The sequence below is a fragment of the Leishmania panamensis genome (genome assembly GCF_000755165.1).
Source record: "Leishmania panamensis strain MHOM/PA/94/PSC-1 chromosome 20 sequence".
Classification (NCBI taxonomy): domain Eukaryota; phylum Euglenozoa; class Kinetoplastea; order Trypanosomatida; family Trypanosomatidae; genus Leishmania; species Leishmania panamensis.
In genome coordinates, this window is record NC_025866.1 from 2,115,283 (window position 1) to 2,136,829 (window position 21,547).

General features: G+C 54.8%; 2 protein-coding genes across 2 annotated transcripts, besides 4 other annotated features; both read left to right on the forward strand.

The window, feature by feature from the left end:
• Positions 1-580: 580 nt before the first annotated feature.
• Positions 581-769: a repeat region.
• Positions 770-1,732: 963 nt separating this feature from the next.
• Positions 1,733-2,058: a repeat region.
• A 3,903-nt stretch (positions 2,059-5,961) lies between these two features.
• Positions 5,962-8,604, forward strand: LPMP_205210 (hypothetical protein; the record flags this gene model as incomplete). The annotated part of the gene is made up of 1 exon (XM_010700418.1): positions 5,962-8,604. One exon carries the CDS (start codon positions 5,962-5,964, stop codon positions 8,602-8,604), a length of 2,643 nt encoding a protein of 880 aa, XP_010698720.1.
• Positions 8,605-15,557: 6,953 nt separating this feature from the next.
• Positions 15,558-15,910: a repeat region.
• Positions 15,911-16,246: 336 nt separating this feature from the next.
• On the forward strand, positions 16,247-19,336 carry LPMP_205220 (hypothetical protein; the record flags this gene model as incomplete). The annotated part of the gene is made up of 1 exon (XM_010700419.1): positions 16,247-19,336. One exon carries the CDS (start codon positions 16,247-16,249, stop codon positions 19,334-19,336), a length of 3,090 nt encoding a protein of 1,029 aa, XP_010698721.1.
• Positions 19,337-20,693: 1,357 nt separating this feature from the next.
• Positions 20,694-21,018: a repeat region.
• Positions 21,019-21,547: the final 529 nt, after the last annotated feature.

Below are 21,547 nucleotides of genomic sequence, written 5' to 3' on the forward strand. Positions count from 1 at the left end.
TGCGTATGAGCCTTTATTTTTTGTTATTGTGGTTATTGTTGGGCTGTTTGCACCCACCGTATGCTGACACCTGTGCAGGTATTCTATCAAGCCTCTCTCTCTGTGGGCACAAGCATGCATACAGGTCAACACTCAAGCAGAGAAACACAGAGAAGGACGCCGGCATCTTTACTGCCACCCCGACCCCACCGCTTGCCCTCTCACTAGCTATCAGATTATTTGTGTTCCTGGGTGTATGCTATCTCAGCATGTACATATAGTGATCTTCTTTGTTTGAGCTTGTTGTCACGCTATCGGTGCACTCATCGTTATCCACATTTTCGTTAAATCTCCACCCTCTTTGTGGGTATGTCGGCTTTGTCTTTATGCCTGTTTGCCCATTATGCTGACTTCTTCTCCTGCGGATGGCAGGTGTCATCCGCAGAAGCTCATGTGCCTAGCTAAGTGTATGTATATCTTTGAACCCTCTTCCCTCTCTAGCTCTCTGCATTCTTTTCCTGAGCTCATCTCTCTCGTCATTGAACTTTACTTTCGTTCGTGTTTTTTTGGACTCGACGCGGTTTGCTTTCGCGCTCTTTTCATCACTGCCATCAGCAGCGATGCATTGCTCTGACCTCCCCACGTCGTAGGTACTTGACCCTGCCACCACCAGAACTGATCTGGCATTGGCAGGGGTAGGAGTACTACTTGGCTTCCCCACCCAGAGTAGAAGCACTGAGTCCTGGGATACCACACACGTAGGTGTCCCCACCCACCCCCATCATCAGGGGTGTAGGAAACATCCAGACGAGGAAGAAACAGAAAACAAAAATGGTGAGGAGATGATCTGTGCGTTCCCCCCTTCCTCTCCCGTAAGGGCACACATCGTCGCCCATGAGAACATGTTCGCCCACAAACTCACACTTTTCGCTACGTGAGAAGTGAAAAGAGGAGAGGGGAACGCACAACAAAACAAACCCAATAACAAGTCTGCGTCGCAACTTCAGGAAGTAGGGCTACCAGGAGATGGAAAAAGGGAAAGGAGGTGGTGGTGTGTGTGCGTGTGTCTGTGGTACGTGGGAAGGAAGGAAGGAGAAGAATTGGAGAGAATGGAAAAAGTGGACGCGCATGGAGAGAACGGGTGGAAAATGAAAATCATCAAAGTGAGACGAGCAAAACGGGGAAAGGCAGGCAGGTCAACTGTCTTCAACGCTACACTCCCGCCGCGTCTTTGGCTGCATTCATTCCCTTTTGTCGCTGATCGCCGGGTGTATGTGCGTACCATCTGGGGATCTTCATAGTTTGATCGTTGTAGAGCTACAGGCAACACATCTGCACTCCGCGAACTCGTGTTTAGGTGTCCACGGCGTTGAAAGAAGGGGACTAGAAGAAGGAATCCAAACGCAAAGACGGGAAAAAGATGTCGCACAGGAAATGCAGCACATCAGCAACCAGAAAGGCTTCACTTGTAACGTGCCAACATTGCAGACTGGCATCTCACACCTGAGCCTCGAGCCGAGGACTGAGAAAACCTTCAGAGCCACAGTGGTTTGCCGACTGTAATGCAACCGCTCATTCGCAGCTCCCTGTCGAAGTACAAATTGTCCAGCCTCGTAACTTTCTGTTGCGCGTGTCGCTCTATCACGCTCTTCCCTACACTTTAACGAAACTTCTTAAGGGCTGCCTCTGGGTCTTGCGAAAAAAAAGAGGAAATTGAGCAACTGCGCTTCATTCTCCCCACTTTCAGTTCTCTCTTTGACGGCGGGGCCGGGACACCCCTCAGCGCGTGGCCTCTCAGGGCCCAGTGCCCCCCCACTCTCTGTGTGGCGAAGCCAGGCAGCCCCCCTACCCCCTGCCAATGCCGAGCCACGCCTCGCGGTGGCGACCAGCAGAATGGGAGCGGCTGTGAGGCGGCCTGCGGAGCGAGGGGCGGGCAGAGCTCGGGACAAGAGGTCGTGCACCGATGACTGAGCCGGCCCACTGCTGCAACGTGTGTGTCCAGCGCTGCTTCGCACGCCGCGATGGGGTCTGTGAGAGGGCCGTCGGGAAGGGCAGAGTTTAGAGCTCGTTTGTAGGACACTGAATGCGCTGTAAATAGATTAAAAAACATCTTTTCTACCTTGCAGCTGCAGCACGCATGCACCGAGGCTTCTGTGTGCCCATGTCACGCACACAGACACCCTAAACAACAGGCACATGCATCGGGGGGAGTGTGTATGGAGTGTAAAGGGATAGGCGTGTATGCAGGAGTCTACTCTTCTAACTGATGTTTGTTTGCTTTCTGTCGAGTTACGTCCCCTTCTCCGCCCACTCACCTCCGTTCGCACCTGGACCTTCGTTAAGCTAATTGTGTTTGCCCATGAGCTGGTCGTCTTTCGTGTGTCTGGTCTTTCCCTTCTTTTCCCCCCTCGCTTTCGGTACTGGAGTGAGTGGTGCACCTGTGCCTTCGTGGACCTCTCAGTTGTATGCGTGTGTGTGTGTGTGTGTGTGTGCGTTGCTTTTCTCCTTTGTCGCTCTCTTTCTTCCACTTCTTCCTACTCCCTCGTCCTGCAGTGCGCTCTTCCCGCCACCGTCACCATCGCATATGTGTACACCCGCGATCACGACTGTAGTATCCCACAAACGCCTCCTCCTCTCCCCTCTTGGGTGTTCGTGAAGCATCTCACCTCATCTTTGGGGGTGGGGGAGTCCCCCTTTTCCCACTCTCCGTGTGGCGAACTACCTGAACCGCCTCCCTCCCTCCCTTCCTCCCCCCTCCTCCTCCTCGCTCTTCACGTTTCTTCGCTTCTTTATTTTCTTTTTTCGACCCCATTCGCCTGAGCATAGCGCACCTCACCCGCGGCGTATACCTCTTCACGCATCTTTGGCTGTTATTATTGTTGTTGTTGCTTTGGTGGTTGCCTCTCTCGCTTCTCTCCCCTTTTTTTTATAGGGGCATTTGCTCGTTTGCGTCTCCATCTTAAGGAATCCTCATGTTTAGTAGTGCAGTGGCGCTTCTCGCTCAGGGAGCGCTTGTGCGTGGGTGTCTGCGTCTGGGCGTCCCTCGCTCTCTAGTGGTTTTTTTCTTTGTTTTTTTTTTTTTGAGTGCGTGTGTGAGTATGTGTGTGTGTGCTCGATGGGTGCTCCGCTGCCCATTTTTTTTGCTTCTTGTTAGCGCTCTGTGTTGCTTCTCGCTTTCGTTTCGTTGCTATATTACCTCCTTTCTCCTAGGCGGACGTGACTTTGCTATCATCATCACCCATCCACCGCTTTCCTTAAGTACCTCACGTTGCCCTCGCTCCTTTTGGTTGGTTGGCTTTGTTCGCTCTTAGGCGTCGATTCACCCCACTCCCCCACCCTCTTCCTTACTGTTTCCTTCGTTTTATTTTATTTTCGGCACTTGTATATTGTCTCTCTGCCGGTGTATCCGCATGCTCTCATCGTTGAAGCAAGAAGAAACGAAACTTTCAAACAACTAACACGGGAGACGGACGTGGAACTCGCCACTTGGACGACACGGACAAAAGTCGGGTGCAGAAATGTGGGAACGTGAGTAGCGATTCTACAAGGAGAGAGGTGAGAGGAGGAGAAGTGGCTTCACAACACTGCCCCTCGCTCTTTCTTCGTAGCACTACTGCCTCAGTGCGTCGATACAACGCGGCGTGTGACGACACGTGTGACTATGCATCAGCTTGACATCGGATACCACCAATGCGATGGTCTCCGCCCCCTCCGTCTGCCTTAGCATTGTATAGACGTCTCTTTATTTCCCGTCTTCCTCCTACACTCTCTCCTTTTCCCTCCTCACCACCCCCCCCCTTCCCTCCCTTCGTACCCTCGCCGCTACGAAATGACGGGTTGAACCACTACTCCTCACCCTCGTCCTCTTCCCCTGCGCGCACACATACGACTCCTTCACCCTCCTACGGCCGCACCTGCACACCGTTCTGTGGGTGTTTGTGTATGGTGACTGGATCTCCACGCTTTCATTTGCTTTGACTTTTTCTCCCCTTTTAGGTTTCCACTTTCCTCTGAGCTAGCTTCCCCTCCCTCCCACACACACACACATATTCCGCCTTTCACCAGCGCATCACCCCCCCCGCACTCACCCACCCCATCTTCGCTTCACGTGTCGCTTGTAGTCTGTGCATGTATGTGGGTGTGCGCTGTTCTGGGTGGTCTGTACGTCTTGCTAACCATCTTCCTCTCTTCCTTTCCCTCTCTGTGTGCATTCGTTAAGCACACATAATTGGCCTCACCGCCTCAACTCCTCTTTGCCCCCGCCCCTTTCTCCAGGTACAGTCGCTGACCCATCATCATCATCATAGTATTTCTGTTGTTGCCGCTATTATTGGCGTGCTCGTATGTGTATGTGTGTATGTGTATGTGTGTCTCTCTCTCTTCTTGTTTACCCGTCACCTCCCACTTGTACACTCTCCCTCGATCTGCTTCACCTTCGTTGCTCTGTTCATTTAGTGTGTTTACTTTGCTCTGTGCGTGTGCCACTTGTGTGCTTTTCTTTTTCGCACTTCTCTCCTCACGCCTTCCTCCTCCTTTCCTGTCGCTTCTCAAACCTCCCCCTTCCCCTCTCCTCCCCTCTATCCCCCTCTCCGCTTCTCTCTCTCTCTAAGTCGAGAAGGCAAGGAAATACTTGTGAGATCAAAGTCGAAGACGTGTACTGTGGAGGGCTGAAGCGCACTTAGAAGGGTTCCCCGTGTCCCCTCCTACCCCCCCCTCTCCTCCTCCTCCTCCTCTTATCAGCCACACAAACGCAAACAACATCGCTGTGGTGCGTGTGTTTTTTCTTCTCATTCTAACAACCCATCACACACGCACACGTACACACGCATGCTCAAACGCTTTCGCCACCCCCACCCACTTCTCTTTTCACTCCGTGCGTGTCTGCAGAAATCTGCAGCCACCCGACACACACAAGTAGTAGGCCAGCAGACAAGCAGTGACACAAACGAAAAGAAAGGCAACCATAGAACGCAGTCAGGTTCCCGAGGAAACCGAGAGGCTCGTTTTTTTCGAGACCAGGCACGTCCCTCTCCGCTCACGTGCACAGACACAACCCACAGAATACCCACAAAACACGCGAACATACAAGCGAGGAAAAAAAGGAGTCAGCTGTTCAGATTTCGCACACACACACACGCCTGCCTGTGCTAAAGCTCCCGTATTAAAAAGGGAAAGGAAAGGCAGAGCGGTACTGGCAAAGGTGTTCTTGTTTGCTTTTTTCGTTTGCCCTCCTCCGTTCGTGCTTCGAAGGAAAGGGAAGGAGCAACAGCTAGCCCCCCGCACCCCTCTCTCCCTTGTACTGGCACACGTCACAGACCGACAGAGGCAGAGAGAGAGATAAACGTGTAAAACATCTCCAGCACGTCTCTAGCTGTGTCCTCGCGAGCCTGATCGTCTCTCTCTCTCTTGTCATTGGGGGGTTTTCTTTTGTTTGTTGTTTGTTTGTTTTTTCGAGGGAGCGGGGGACAGCCCTTTCACACAAATTTGATTTCCTTCTCCTTCTGACTGCACGCGTCGGTGTGTGTCTCCGCATTGGTCACTGGTCTCTTCATTTTCTTCTTGTTGTTGCTTTGCTCTTGTATTTGCCCTTTCGCTCCTTTTGTGCTCGCCACTTACCACCACCACCCTCACCCTCTGTGTGTCTGTGTGCGTGTGTCTGTGTGTGTGTGTTGGGCTCTCTTCTCGTTCGTCTTATGGAATTGCTGTCTTGACTCTTTTCTCTCTCCGAAACCGCTCACCCACACCTCTACTTGTCCCCTTCTTTCAGTCCCCCATCCTCGGGGCGGTCAACCAACGGTGTATGTCATTTGTCGTTCTGGCGATCTGGGCCCCTTCCCCTTCTTCAACAGCTCCTTCCCGTCTTCCTTTTTCCTCTTTCTGGCTCGCCTGCGCGCGTCAGTCTCTTGTGTTGTTCGCCGAAAGCTACTTCTCGCCCCGCCCCCACCCTCCTCGACATACGGAGCTGAAATCGAATACGAAGTCATGTTGGGGATGCCGGTGTCCAAGTCAAACAACGGCGACGCGGACCGCGGCGGTTATGAATATGGTGAGTACGATGGGGTGATGGACGTGGAGGCAATACTGCACACGACGGGCGGTGCGCCGCCTAACCCGACCAGCACCTCCACTTCGACCGATGGCGATGTCGACGTGTACGGGAACTACATGAGCCTTCAAGGCGATCACCGAAACGGAGGCACCCCTACATCGCTTGGTCGCGGAGCGCCTCGCAAGCCAACCCGCACGAATGCGAGCTCTCCCTGTAACGCAGAGAGACAGTCCGCCATGCCGTCCTCGACAACGACAACACCACGCTACCGTGTAGCAGTGGCCGGCGACAACCCTGACGGGGCTGCCGCCCCGACTTCGGGGCGCCGCGCGGATGGCCCGTACCCCTCGGCCGAGGTGGACTCACACGACGCTAGCACTTTCTCCACCCGCCAGAGCATACGAAAGTCGATCCATGTAGACGACGTGGTGCATCTTCCTGCGATCGTCAACCAGCAGCAGGTGCGCAAAAAAGCAACTGACGCCTTTCCTACTCGCGCCCGGGTGGCTGCATCGGCACCTGACACCTCATACGCGGCTACCTCAACCACCATCAACAACGGTAACACCCGCGCTGTCGGAAGTGGCGCCCAGTTAGTGACCAGCGCTGGAAACCTCGAGTCGCTGCAACCCCCTAGCGACAGCTACGACGCCACTTCAAGCAAGCAATACAACGGACCTGCTGCGGCAGAGAGGCATAAGCCGCCATACCATGCGCCGCCGCTCTCGCCGCTGCCAACGAAGGGCCGTCACAGAGCCAACAATCCCAACGGTATCAGTGCAACACGCAGTGTTACAGTTGGCAGCAGCGTTGACGCCAGTCTCCAAGACGCCGGTACGCGGCATCGATCCGCCATAGACGGGACAGTGAAGCGTGACGAGCCTGTGGGAACAGACGAGGGCGGCTACATGAATGGCCACTGTGGCAGGGCAGCGATACACGACACGACGGGCAGCAGCAACACTGCCACCACTTCTAAGACGAACGGTTGGGTAAAGGAAGAGGCGCGCCGGCTTGATCACCGCACCTCCGTCTCGCGCAACACAGCCCCCCTGTCCACTGGTGGACCGCAGGTTGTTGGGGACGCTATCAACGACTTCAAGTCGTGCAACAATGGCCACCAAGTCGCCTCACAGTTCCCACCGGAGCGCATGACGGAGAAGCCGAGTAAAGGCAGCAGCAGCAGCGTCAAGAGCCCATCTGCTGGCGGCAGAGATTCAGCTCTGAGCCACAATGACAACGAAGACGGCAACACGCGCACGAAGGTGAACACTTCACCGGCGCTGGTGACCCCCAAGGCGCACGTCTGGGCTGGCGACTACGAGATGGCCAGTACCCCAGGTGTCAGTTCAACAAGCTTCAGCGCTGTGCCGATGCCCAAGATCAGTCCATTGCGACCCTTCGCAGGCGGACTCAAGCTGTCGACGGCTGTGAAAGGCAGCGCCGAGTCTTCTCCGCAGACGCTTCATCCTTCTCCGGCAGAAGCCATAGCGGCCGCCTCCGGCAACGGCGTCACGTCGCCGACAGAGACCGTCATCACGCCGCTGCGGAAGGTGTTTACACGGCGGCAGAAGCCAGTGTCAAACAACAGCGGAGTAGCTGCACAGGCGACGCAGAGCACGTCCCCCGCGACGGCGGCCACCGCTACCCCTAGCCGCTCCGACACCGTGGCCCAGAGCTCGGGTGCACCCTCGTCCCCAGCACTGTCGAAGACGGCATTGGTGTCTGGTAATGCGATAGCAGCGGAGAAAGACAAGAAGCCACCGTCTTCCCTGCACACGCCGACCTTATCACACCGACGTATCATGAACGCTGTGAACACCAACCAGCACCCCCACGCCCACTACCCAAGCACAGGGGAGAAGGCCTCTCTAACCTCCGGCTCTAGCCGCGTGACATCGCCCGACCAAGCAGGCGCTAATGGGATGAGCTTACCGTACTCGGACGAGCGTCGGGCAGCGTTGGAAGCGTGGGCAGACGTTCCGGTGTTAACCATCACAATTCGAGGCCAGAACCTGACGCCGACCCAGAGGGCGCGCGAGACGGCGAAGATGCTCGCACGTCCCACAGATGCGCAGCAGGCGCACGCCCCTCTGAATGGGCAGGGTCGTCAAGAGGTGGCAGGCGAGCCGTGCGATTTGAACTATGACGGGCACAACGTTGTGGTCCAGCTACGTCACCGCAACAGGCCTCTGATGATGAATTACCCACCTCGTTTGCCTCTAGAGATGGACATACGGCAACGCATGCGCCGTCAGCGCACACCCCGCAGCTTCTACGGGAACCGCATGCCGCACATCGGGGACGTGTGGTTCAAGGGCGCCTTGAATGACGCGCGTATGGTGAACTCGCCCGATATCGAGTCCATGGAGAAGCATGAAGAGGCGGAGTTCATTCGCAACGGCGGTGACCCGGCAACCCGGCGCAACCGCTACGGGCAGGCAAGCAACGCGCATGGTCAGGGGCAACAACACCAAAGGTCACCTCAGCGCGGCGACGGTGGCGGTGCTGATGCTGGGGCCGACATCGATGCAACAGACCGAAACGCCATGCCCATGGAGCAGCGGGCGTCGTAGCTCGAGAGAGAGTCAGCATTGGAGGACAAGCGACGACGCAGTGGGTGTGCTTTTGGAGGGGTTCAACGCAGCAGGGCTGAAGAAGTGCGTGTATTTTATAGGAGTGTGTGACTGACGCTCTCCATCGATGCAGCCCTATACGCGCTGCGTATCGGTGCGTGTGCCTTGCATGGGTATGAGCATACGTGTCGTCGCACAAAAATTTTATATTGCACTTCAGGAAGTGGTCGTCCTCTCTCCCTATACTGCACATGGTTGCTTTGGTCGTGGTGGTGTCTCTGTAGTGTGTGTGTGTGTGTGTGTGTCCGTGGTCAGCGTTCCACGATGTATGCCTCACCTAGATTCGGCTCCCTTCGTTGGTGGTGACGTCAATCCCTCGGTCGGTGGGTGTGGGTGTATGTGTATAGGTGGCTCCACCTCTCTCTTCGGCTCTCTACCACCTCCTTGTTGTGATGCACGATGGGTATTACGCTTGAGGCAACCAAGCCTCTCGCGCCAGGAGGTCAGACAGCGGATCACAGTACGCCTTGGCGTTGCGGCAAAGCGTAGCCGCGGGACAGCAGGAAAATGTGGTTATGCCTGCCTTTTTTATACGGTTAGGTATTTTTTTTTTTACTCTTTTCACTCCCGCACACAGAGAGTCTTTGATATATATCTATATATCTATATTCCTATTCCTTCATCCTCTCTCTTGACGATGCGCGCCTCTTGCGTGCCTGATTCTTTCGAGTCATATAGGCCATTCTCCTCAGGGTTGCTTTCAGTATAATCAAGCTGTGTGTGTGTGTGCGTATGTGTATACGCTGTTGAAAGCGACTGAGAGAGAGAAACAGAGAAATATGTATCTATTGCGCAGGTGAGGAGGATACTAAGGAGAGCTGAGAGGAAGAAAGAGAATCTGGACAGGGGAGAAATTCCATGGCGCATTACAGCGCGGTGTTTTCTTTTTTCTTCAAGCATGGGCCCCACGTACCTTTGCAGTGATGCATCACGTGCGGTCTCTCTCTCTCTCTCTCTTGCGTTTGCGGTTTGCTTCGTTCATGTGTTCCGCTTTGGTTTTGCTTGTTTTTCTTCCGCTCCCCTTCAACGACGCCATTCTTTCCTCTCTCTCTCCCCCCTCTTTCCCTGCCCGCTCTTGTGCTAGGTGTGTGTGCGTGTGTGTGTGTGGTAGGTTTGAGGAAGGATGAGGATTCGTCTTGCAGATGTGCTTTGCCTCTCTTGCTCTCTACCCACTCCCAAACGAAAGAAAACCCGTCACTGTTTATTTTTGCCTTCTCCCTTTTCTTTTCAGCCCACAACCACGTCGCTATTTAATTCGCTCGTATTATGTGTATTCGCACCACATGTTCTTTGTGTATCGTAAGTTGTCGCTCTTTATGTATGTACGTATGTGTGTGGGGGGGGGGGGGTATTCGTTGCGCACACATGCAGCCTGGCCATTCCCTGCTATTATGGCTACATCGCAGGCACAGAGGTGCGGAGAGTGACAGACGTGCGGGAGAACGGGAGAGGAACAACACAACTGGAGACGACACCTCGGCCCTGCTTACCTTTCGAGAAATGGCCTGAGAGGCTCGAAAGAAGGAGCCCCAGCAGCAGCAGTAGTAGTAGTAGCACCCACATACACACACGCACACAGGGTAGATCCGAGCACCTCTGGGGGAGGCGCTCCTCCTTTTCGTGTCTCTCGTCAACTTTTCACTTTTATTCTTCCGATTTGTGGGTGTTTTCTCGCTCTCTTTCTCTCTGTGGGGATACGTGTGGCGCCTCTCTCCAGGACCGTCGCCCATCTCCAGTTGCACCCTCTTCTTTCCCCCCACATCTAGGTAGAGAGCTCCTTCCCTTGCCCTCCACACCCCTTCTTTCAGCTCTTGCCACTATTTTGTCGCTCGCTGCAGGCGTGCGCCTTTTGCTTTTTTTTTTGCTATTCCCTTCCCCTTCTGCACGTGTGCGGGTGTGGGTGGGCTCTCCCCTCCCTCCCTCCCCCGTCTACGATGTTTCCTCATGAATCTGCAAACGGCACTGGTCATATATGTGTGGACGTTTGGTGGGGATTTGTGTCTGACCATTGTTCTCCTCTTTGAGCCTTTGACCCCATAATATATGCCCTTCTCTCTCCCTCTCTTTTCCTTCGTTCTACTGCCCCCAATCTCAGCAAAAGCCCAACAGACGACGAGGAAGGAGACTACGCGAAGGAATGCAGAAGAAACCGCTCTTGCTCCTTTTCGTTCTCCTCCAAGGAAGAAAGACAGCAGGCGCTTTCCTCGACTAGCAGCACTCCCCTTCACCCTCCGGCATTCCTCCTCTCTCTGCCTCTTCCTCTTCCCCTCGACCCCCTTTTTTCTTCGATGGGGTCTTTTCCTTGTTTCTTGACTGCTATTCCTTTTCCACCGCCACCCCTCCTCCCCTCACCCATCTCCGCCCTCTCTCCCTCTGCCTCTTTGCTTTGCTCGTTCCCTTTCTCCCCGTCCTCTTCTTACTTTGTTTCTCACTCATCGCTACTCTCTCTCTCTCTGTGCGCCTATTATCCCTCTCTCAGCGCACAGTTTCTTTCGGTGTTTTGGATCTGTTTTTCTTTTGCCTCCTCTCTCTCTGTTCTGCCCATTTCTGTTACGGTCTTCTCCGCATGTCTCGCTTGTGGTTTCTGTTTTGCGCTTGGGGCATCCGTCTCCTCCTTTTCCTTTTTCCATCTTCTTTTCCTTCCCTCCCCCCCCCCCACCGCCACCTCGTTGTCTTGGGTACGCCCTAACTCTGAGGCCACCGACCCACCTCAGTCGTCAGCCCATTCCCCTCATACGTCACGTCACCTCCCGTGTGATACTCTATTTTCTTTTCACTGTCACTGTTTCGTGGGGGGGGGGGGGGGAGTTGACCTGATTCAATGAACTTTGATTTTGCGCGCTTCATTAACGTGCCCTCCACCTTCTCTCCCCCCTCCACCCCTTTCCCTCTCACAGGGGTGTAGACATCCACTTGCTTTGCTCCCTTTGGAGGAGGTCGATATAATGCTCTTCCTCAGACGCCTATTCACTTTCTTCTTCTGTTGTTGTTGTTCTCTCTTTTCTGTTTGTCCTTCCGCGCTTTCTTTTTCACTTTCCTCTCTCAGCCCTACATGAGCTTCTCTCTCTCTCTGTTGCTCTCTTGTGTTGGTGGATGTTTTTATTTTCCTCTTTGGTATCCACGACTGCTCTGGTGCATTAGAAAATCCTCTTTTATGGTTTCTCTGCTTTGTCATAGCCGTTACCAGCACCCCACCCCACCCCCGCCCATCACTCGACGACAACAACTAACGTGATTTTCTCTCTCTCTGTATTTCTTCTCTTTGGTGCCTGGGCGTGCGTGTATTTTTGCTCTTGTTGTTCTATGAGGGGGTGTCGTACTCTTTTATGTTCTCTTCGGTGTCTGCTCTGGTCGGTTTCACTGCTTCTCTCTCTCTCCCCTCCGCGAGCCCGTGGTGGTGGCCTTTGTATCTTTCTTTCACTTCACTGGCACAACCATTTTTTGTTTGTTTTTACTTTCTGTCGTGTGTATCTGCTCTCCCTCTCTCCCCCTCCCCCTCATGTATATATACATGTACATGGGGCGGGGAAGGGGGAGGGAGGGAGAGGGCACGTGAGTGGAACAGAGTGAGTGTGCGCTGGATGGATCGGCATCGAGTAGGCAAAGACAGCGAGAGAAAGAGGACAAAAAAATAAAAATCGAAACGGACAAGTGAGACGGCAAACAAACCGGGAGAACTTGGCGCTCTGCAAATGGGTAGCGGCAATAGATGCGGGAGTACGTACCAGAAAGAAGGGAAGAAAGAGAAACAACTGGCGCTTAGTCCCACACACATGAAGTTGAAGGCCGAGCGGGAGAGAAATAGAGACCTTGACGTTGTTCAAAAATGAGCTCAAGACAGCAACGGATCCCTTATGTGCATATACATAAAGGCAGGAGAAAAAGAACACGCTAGTTGATCTAAGAAGCGTTACGTAGAGAGAGAGAGAGAGAGCAAGAACTGAGTTCTGAGGATCTGCACCTTATGATGTTCGACGTCTCTTTCTTTTCTCTGTTGTGTCAAGCAACGGTGCAGCTACCCTGTTTGAGGCTGTATTTCTACACGTAATTTGAGCGAGTGAAGAGGGAGCGTGTGTGTGTAAAGAGCTACTCTTCCTGCTTTCCATTCCCCTCAAGACCCGCGATCCCTTCTCCACAACCATCACCATCACCGCTCCCACTACTCGACTCCTCCAGTCTTTTCCATCCACTCTTCGCATCCCCACCTCCTCTTCTCTCAAGTTCTACTAGCGCTATTCGTGCACCCCCACATCTCTGTGCGTGCATGTGTGTCCTTTTTTTACTTGTTTTCTGTATACGTTCTTACTTTTTCTCGCGCCTTCGCTTGCCATTTTATAGTTCAGCTCGTCGGTCCTCCTATCATCACGCACAGAGACACACACACTCACCTAAAGCCATGCAAATTCCAAGCTCCTGGGCGTGCGTGTGCGTCCCCTGATGTGTGCTCAATGGTCTTCTCCTTTTCGCTCACTCTCTTGTTCTGTATGTCTCTTTTTCTGGTTCTCCCCCCTCCCTCCCCTCCCCCACCGTCATTTCCTACTTCTTCCCTTCTCCATTGTTTGCTTGTTGGGGAACTCGGTTTCTCTGCTGCTAACCGTTATGTGCGCACAGCAGTCACTGTCACCTCCCCTCTCATGTTCCTCCCTTCTTCCTTGCCCCGTCTTGTGCTGAGCTGTTTCCTCTCACCCCTCTTCTCGACTCGTCATTCTTGCCTGTGTTAAAGTGTTTCTCGCTTTCTTTTCATTGTTTTGTTTTGTTTCCCCCGCTACCTTTGCCAGGATGGCCGTGTCGTTGCAGCCGTCGCCGTCGTGGTGGTGGGGTGGGGGGTGGGGGGCTTTTTTCGTCTCTTTTTTGCCGCATCGAATCACCTTTCTTTCGCGGCTTTCTTTTCTCTTTTGTGGGTGCGCGGGGGTGTCGTCGTTGTTGCTGTTGCTGTTTTGCCGCTGCAGCTGGGCAGACATGTATGTGTACGCCTGCACGTGTCTGTACAAAGGTGCGCTGCATCTCTTGTTCCTCTCATCGGTCTTTATGTATTCGGCTTCCTCATGGTGCATTCGCACTCGTATACATATATATATATATGTGTATACAGGAACATGGGTGTATGGTCCCTTCCTCTACCTCTCTCTCTCCCCTCGCCTGCTTCCCTTGATCGCCGCGCTCCAACTCTTACTTTATACGATCTACATGTTGTGTGTATATCCTTGCGTGCGTGGGTGTTCATTCGGAAATCTTTGGTGTGCTTTGACCTCTTGATCATTTATTCCTCGCCCATTCGATTCATCTTTGGTGCGTTCTGAGAACCTTAGCCGTCACTATGGTGGTTGTCCTTTGTTTTCTTCCTCTGAGTAACTCACTCACTCTGACCTCCGTTGGCTTTGCACTTTGCTCACCCTTTTCTTTCTTGTTTTCTCTAGTATCCCTTCCATCTTCTTGTTGCTGTTGTCCATCGCCTCACACACACACGCACGCACTCACAAACACAAGGAAGGCACTTTCGTTCGGTTGTGCGCTGCACACACTTCTCTTTTGCTTGCGTGTGGATGTGTGTGCTTCTTTCTCTCCGTCTTCGGCGTCGTGTGCATACGCCTGCCTGTATGTGTGGGTGGGTCAATAGTGTGAAGTTGCGTGGAAACTCCCGAGAGTACGGCCTCTCTGTGCGTTGATAGCGTCCTTCTTGCTTTTTCCTCGGCTCAAGCTACCGATAAGGACAAAAAGGCCCATGTGCCCCTTCTCATCCCCAATAAGAAGTACGTGTGTGTGTGTGTGTGTGGGTGGGTGGGTGTGGGTGTGTGTGTGTGTCGTCGCTGTAGCGCATGTGGCACTCATCCACCCCCTTAAGCCTTTGCACACTTTTTTTTCAGACAGGAGAAGGCGAAGGGGATGGGGCATCAATAACAGGAGCACCCGGTGGAGCTACTGATAAGGGAAGGGGCAATGCTTCGCAGAAAGGCAGTGCCGAGAAGATGAAGAAAGCCTGTGTGGGTTGGAAGCGGCGGAACCAGTTGCACAGACAACTTCTGTACCCCCTTAGCAGAAAGAGAACTTTCGAGGGGAATACTGACTCCCTGACACGGCACCTGTTTCGTGAATCCTAAAGATCTCCCCCTAACCTTCCCGTTCCCTTCTTCGCGTGCCCCTGAGAAGCCCGACATCCAAGCCAGCACATAACCCGCCTCTCTGAGCGGTGCGGTGCGTAGTGAGACGGTGCGTATAGGGTGGGGCGCTGGTGTGCGCACATTCCGGTTCATCCTCACTCACCATCGTTGACTACTCCTCTCCCTCACTACCCCCTCGCTCGTCTCTCGCTCTCTACCAATCTGCCCCATTATCCCCATGTACCGCCTCTCCCGACACGGCATCTGCACTGGCACACACACACACACACGCATGTGTATGTATGTATACACACCTCATCGTGAGGAATTACTTAATGGAAAGCGTCACCTCTGCTTGATTTGGAGTATTTTTCTCTCTCTCTGGACGCCACTCTTTTTCGCTGCTGAGGATTTATTGGGCACAGCTGTACAGCACTCTTCTGTTGTTGCTTAGCAGTACAGCTCTCCTACGCATACTACCCACGCGCACATCCAAGCACAAGCGACTCAGGAATACATGCAGGGATCATTTTCTCTTTTCGGCCACTGCACTCACGGGAACGCTTACATGGGCGTGTCTGTGTGTCGCGGCTGTGGTGTAGCTGCACCGCAGTGAGCCCTCCCCCTCTCACCCCCGCAGCTGCTTTGGCATGCAGGCAATTTGTGCTTTGGGTGTGTGTGTGTGTGCGTGTGCGTGCGCGTGCGTCTGGCCAACTCACTTCCCTCTTTCCCCCTTTTTCTTCTCCTCTGTCGGTGCGGACGCGTTCATAGGTGTTTTTCTAGGAGGTTTTCCTCTTCCAAAGCATCCATTCTCTCTGCAATACAGCACATAACGTCAAACACCACTCGACTCCCCCACAGCCCTCTCACAGACCCCATCGCGGCGTGCGAAGCAGCGCTGGACACACACGTTGCAGCAGTGCGCCGGCTCGGTCATCGGTGCACGACCTCTTGTCCCGAGCTCTGCCCGCCCCTCGCTCCGCAGGCCGCCTCGCAGCCGCTCCCATTCTGCTGGTCGCCACCGCGAGGCGTGGCTCGGCATTGGCAGGGGGTAGGGGGGCTGCCTGGCTTCGCCACACAGAGAGTGGGGACACTGGGCCCTGAGAGGCCACGCGCTGAGGGGTGTCTCAGCCCCGCCGTCATCAGGGGTTGTGTAAGATGATGAAAAAAATTGCAGAATGAAAAGTGACGTCTATGGACCCTTCTGTGGGCGAATGTGCAACACTCTTTTTGGTTTCGTCGTTGGCTGGCGCCGTCTCTCCCCCTCTTCATGTTACCTCTCCCACCCGTTCTTTCTTTTCTCGCGTCATTGACACTACCCACACGCAAGAAGCATCACCTCTGTTCCAGCAGTGACAGAAGAATAGGACGAACGCAAACTAGCGTCTCCCCCTCCCGACACTCTCCCCTGCGCATCACACCATCCTGCCAGTGCCACGCAAAGAGAGGCAGACACGCAAGAAGCAGAAGGAAAGGCCTCGAAGATGAACAAGGCCTTCGAGCTACTGCGCCGCTCCGCCAGCAAGGTCGAGGCGAACAGGAAGGACAGAAAGCAGAAAGGCGATCGGAATGGCAGAGGTAGACACCCCAGATCGCCCAGGACGACGTCGTCGCCGCTGAAAAGCACGCACCAGCATATCAATAGAGACAGTGGTTCCTCAAGGGGCGAGAAAAAGTGGAGGCAGAAACTCGCGGAGAGTAAAATCCTCAAGCGCCTGATGCAGCCGGTGTACAGCGACGATGATACTGGCGATAACTGTCACACCCGCGATGACATGGTCAGCAATGGCGACGCACATCGCCTAGGCGAGATACCCGCCCGCTCCAAGTACCTTCTACCAGACCAGAAGTCCCATTTCGCGAATCACCCCACCTACCTGCCACTGGCCGAGCAATGTAGGCCACTGCAGCCGTCCTCCTTAACGTCCCTCACGCCGCGGCAGGGATGTCACCAGAAGCCTGGCCAGAGTAGTGGCGACAACAATGACGGCGAGGTCGGTGGCCACACCTACGGCGCCATGGGCGAGGAGGTTGGAGTCGACGATGATAACTATGCGGAAGCGCAGCAGACGCATCAGGAGCGCCACCACGGCATTGGTCACGTCGGTTCCCTGTACGAGGGTGCTGTAAAAAGTATTCAAGGAAATCCGCACCGCATCCTCACTGCTAGCATTGGCAGTAGCGTGAGCGGCGCGTCGTCTGTTGGACCAACTGGACTGGCACTGATGCCGCAGTTTCGCTGGGTCCCGAAGCAAGGCGGCGGCGGTCTGGGCTTCAACCCTTTCATGAACTTTCGCTATCAACCGCAGCAGGAGTGCATAGCGTCAATGCTCCCAACCCCTTGGATGAACACACCAACACCGTTGAGCGATGCTCAGCAGCCGGACGACGAGACACCAGAGCTGCTGCACGGTGTGGCTTCCCCTGAGCATGAGCAGCAGCAGAATGAGGGGCAGTTGCATGTCTCTGGTCGCCACAACAGCTACTCTATGTTTTACGCTCTCCCGTCACCGCCACCGGCGCCGCAGTCGGTTCCCTCGACACGCCCTCATTGCGAGACGGGGACCCTTTCCTTCTATGGCCCCATCGGCTCCATCGGTATCGAGGCTTCCTGCAAGCGGCGTGCCGTTGAGCAGCAAAGCGGGACGGATGGCGCAGCGGAGAAAGCCTACAAGGAGCGCTCCTCTCGAAGACCTGCTGAGCGAGAAGAGACGAGCATTCAGCTTCTCACGCAGCTCTGGTGCGATGTGAACCTGCTACGTGATGCTCGCATCGTCGACTCCCCAGGCCTGTCGTGCAACGACGACGAGAACGACGACTCTGCAAGCGGCACCAGCTCTAGCACTAGCAACATCGAGTCGAACAACGATAACCGCGAGTTTGACGAGGCGGCCATGGCGGCACGTGAGAAGGTGCGGCAGCGTCGTCAGCAGTACTCAGCCCGGTCGCCGTCCTTCTACTTCAAGGACGGTGATCTTGCGGCGCTACGGGTCGAGGACAATGCCGAGGACTCGACACTAGCGCCTGCCCCACGCGCCACAGCAGTGCACAAACCAGTGGCAGTCAGCGCTCAACATCAACAGCGCAGTGTCCCATCCACTGTCAAGGCAACATCGCCAGCTGCGCTGACCGGAGGTCGAAGAGCTGTTGGGGGTGTGGCCAAGACTTCCGTACGTAGGTTGGCAGCACACGAGGTGGCATCGTCGTCCTCATCCTCTGGAAGCTCTGACAACGACAGTGGCGGTGATGACTCGAACAGCGATGAGTGCAACACAGGCGAGCGCTCCTCCGGCTTCGGCTCGGACGATGACAATGAGAGCGTTGATTCAGGCGACGCAGTCAGCCCACACAGGAACGACAACGACGCCCACGGCAACTTGACCCACCTGCACAGCTGGAAGAAGCGCTCCTCAATTCACGCCAGCACCGGAATGAGTCGAAGCGTTCTTGAGTATGGCCAGTACGACTTTATGAACAGTTTCACCATGAACGAATCGTTCGTGTCACACATGCCGGACGGTGGTGGCGGCGCCAGGATAAACCTGCTCTACGTACCCGACGACTACAACGACGGTGGTGAGGCGGCGGCAGTGGGGGATCTCGTGCTGAACTACACACCGCGTCACGTAAGTACCAAATCAGCGGAAACCTCGGTGAAGATGAAGCCTCACCCCCCGCTCTCACCATCTATTCCATCTCAGTCGCAGGAGCGGCACGGTAGCCCCTCAATGTCGGTGGCGCGGGGGTCAGCCGTGGGGCCGTCCGGCAATGGAGCCGCCGTCACTCCCCGGCGCGGCCAACGTCGGGTAAACAACGCAACTGATATACGCTCTGCGACGGTGCAGAACACATCGCATCATGGAGGCAGTACTAGCAGCTCTAGCCACCACCACGACGGTGGTGGCTGCGGGCTGGGGGAGCAGCTGGCCTACGGAAGCTCCTTTGGCTTGGGAAGTCGGCACAATTCCTACTTGGCAACACCGTGCGATGAAGCTCACGATGCCGCCTCCGTGTCACTGAGTGTATATGGGGTGGTCAGTGGCAACCCCAATACGATTTCCTCCGGCACCTCCATGATGGATGGGGACGGTGAAGCCTTCATTACTAGGGGAGTCTACCGCGACAGCCGGGATCAAACCGTAACCCCTGCAACTTTCGGCGTTGTGAGTCGAGGTCCCGCAGCACCTCTGACGGTCGGCTGCGGTTCTGCTGTGAAGACATGTAACGCCGCTAGTCAACAGCTAACGTTGCCGCTCATTGATCGCGGAAGTGTTAGTCCCGCCACGTACAGTCGACCTCCCAGCGCTGCGCAGAGGCTGCGTGTACCTGTGACACCGACATCCCCGCAGCGGCTAGCCCGTGGAACGAAGACAGTGTACCCAGGTGGCTACCTGCCCCCCATCACGCCACCTGTCACCCCAACGGCAAAAAAGACCCCGGCGCAGCGCAATAAGAACGCCGTTTCAACGTCAAGTTTCCGCGACTTGGCGAATGCGAGCATCACACCGGGTCTAGGAGACATTGTCGGAGGCAAATCGTATACCTCGCTTGCGTACGAGCTACCAGGCACATGAAGTGAGGAAACGTAGGGTAGGGGCAAGAAGATGGTCGGAGTCGCTACCGTCCACGCACTGGAGCGAATCCATCCATGATATGGATGGACTCGAAACTCATCTTCGGCTGTGTGTGTGTTTGTGTATGGTGTGTGTATATATGCGTGTCTTTTGCCACGAGCGCCAAGCCCTCTTCCCCCTCCCCCTCCCTTTCGCCCTCCTCCTCTCCCTGATTACTTCCCGAGTCTGTCAGTTTTTTGCGGTCGCCTGGCTCTCCATGTAGTACGTGTTTTGGCGTCAGTCTACAGATGATACCTTTGGGTTGATGCGCACATGCGGGGGAAGGGGGTTCCATATTGGCGGCTACGCTCTGCGTTGAATGTGCCCATGGCTATCTTTTCTACCATTGCTGTGTTAGCCTGCTGCTTCCCGCTTTCTACGCACCTCTCTCCCCTCCCACGCCCATGCCCACAGAGAGAGAGAGAGACAGAGACAGACAGACATTAAAATGCTGGTCGGTCTGTGGGTGGTTGGGAAACTCCTTTTTATTTTTTCTCTCTCGCGCGCGCTCTCCCTCTCGTTGTTGTTTTTTGGATTGTTTGCCCAGATCTGCGCATCAATGTGAAGTCTCTTAACTTTGAAGGGTTAGGCAATACATGCTTTTTCGATCTTTTATTTCGTGTCGTGGGGAGCAGGGCCGGAGGCCTGTGCTCCCTCCCTCCTCGCCATCCCCACTACTGCGAGTGTATTTTTTGTTCTTTTCGCCCTCATTTCTCTTCCTGTGTCATCCTTACCAGTTCTTTGCTCTCACTCTCTCTTGGCCATTCCCGCTTTACGACGACAACTCCTCTCACTTCTCCCTCCTGCTTACACCCGCACACAAGCTTGTTTCCTAGCTGAGGGGCGCGTATCGGCTGGTGTTGCCTCCGCTAGCACGCCGCCATCAATCCAGCGACGAGGACGAAAGGGAAAACGCACTACGAACTGCAAAGTGAGCCCAGCACAAGCAGAAACAAAAGGTGTGCCCAGAGCACTTCTTCGTGAGTGCGATGTGACGACGTATGTGTGTTTGTGTAAGGAGAAGGCGCGTTTGAGAAATCCGGTGTACAGCCCCCTTTATGTGTAAAGCACTTCATTTCCTTTTTATTCGCCTCTTCGGAGTCTTTCCTTGAGTGTGTATGTGTGTGTGGGTGTGGGGGGATCTCCCTCTCTCACTTTATTTCTTCGTGTGACGCATCTGCTTCGTCTCGAAGTATGTGCAGGTGACAGGCACAGGCGGGTGTGCACCCCCAGGCACCTTTGCCCTGCTGCCCACCCGCTTGTACTGCTCCTTTTGCTGCTTTCTTCTACACTCCTTCCTCGTCCTTCCCTGAAGACGGTGGGGCCGGGACACCCCTCAGCGCGTGGCCTCTCAGGGCCCAGTGTCCCCACTCTCTGTGTGGCGAAGCCAGGCAGCCCCCCTACCCCCTGCCAATGCCGAGCCACGCCTCGCGGTGGCGACCAGCAGAATGGGAGCGGCTGCGAGGCGGCCTGCGGAGCGAGGGGCGGGCAGAGCTCGGGACAAGAGGTCGTGCACCGATGACCGAGCCGGCGCACTGCTGCAACGTGTGTGTCCAGCGCTGCTTCGCACGCCGCGATGGGGTCTGTGAGAGGGCTGTGGGGGAGTCGAGTGGTGTTTGACGTTATGTGCTGTATTGCAGAGAGAATGGACGTGTTAAAAGTGAATGCCCCCCCCACCACCCTTACCTCTTTGTGTAGATCAGCACCACGAGCCCCCTAGCAACAACGGTAGGGAGTGAGGGTTAGTTCTTGCGTGCCTAAATGAGGGACAAACGCAGGTGAAGAAGGGAAGATTAAAAGATGGCCATGACGGGATCTTTCCTCCTGCCCCTCCCCCTCCCCTCCCGTCGTTGAACTGTGCCTCTCGCACCCGTTCTCTGCGCGTCTCGCTCTTACTGCTTTGTATCTCTGTCATGTGCACTTGTTTCACCTCCCTTTCTGCCCTATCCCCCCTCCTCTCTTTCTCTCTCGCTCACATGCACGCATAAACTGCCCAATCGACTCCATGCGCCCGCGCACACACACAATAATGATGGACTGACGTTGTTGCTTTTCTGTTGTTGTTTTCTCTTCGCTTTGCAAAGTAAAGCTCGTCGTGCTTCTGCTGTGTGGTGCATCTTAGTGATCTCTCCACATTTCTCGTTTGCCTGCTGTCGTCGTGTTTTCTTCTCT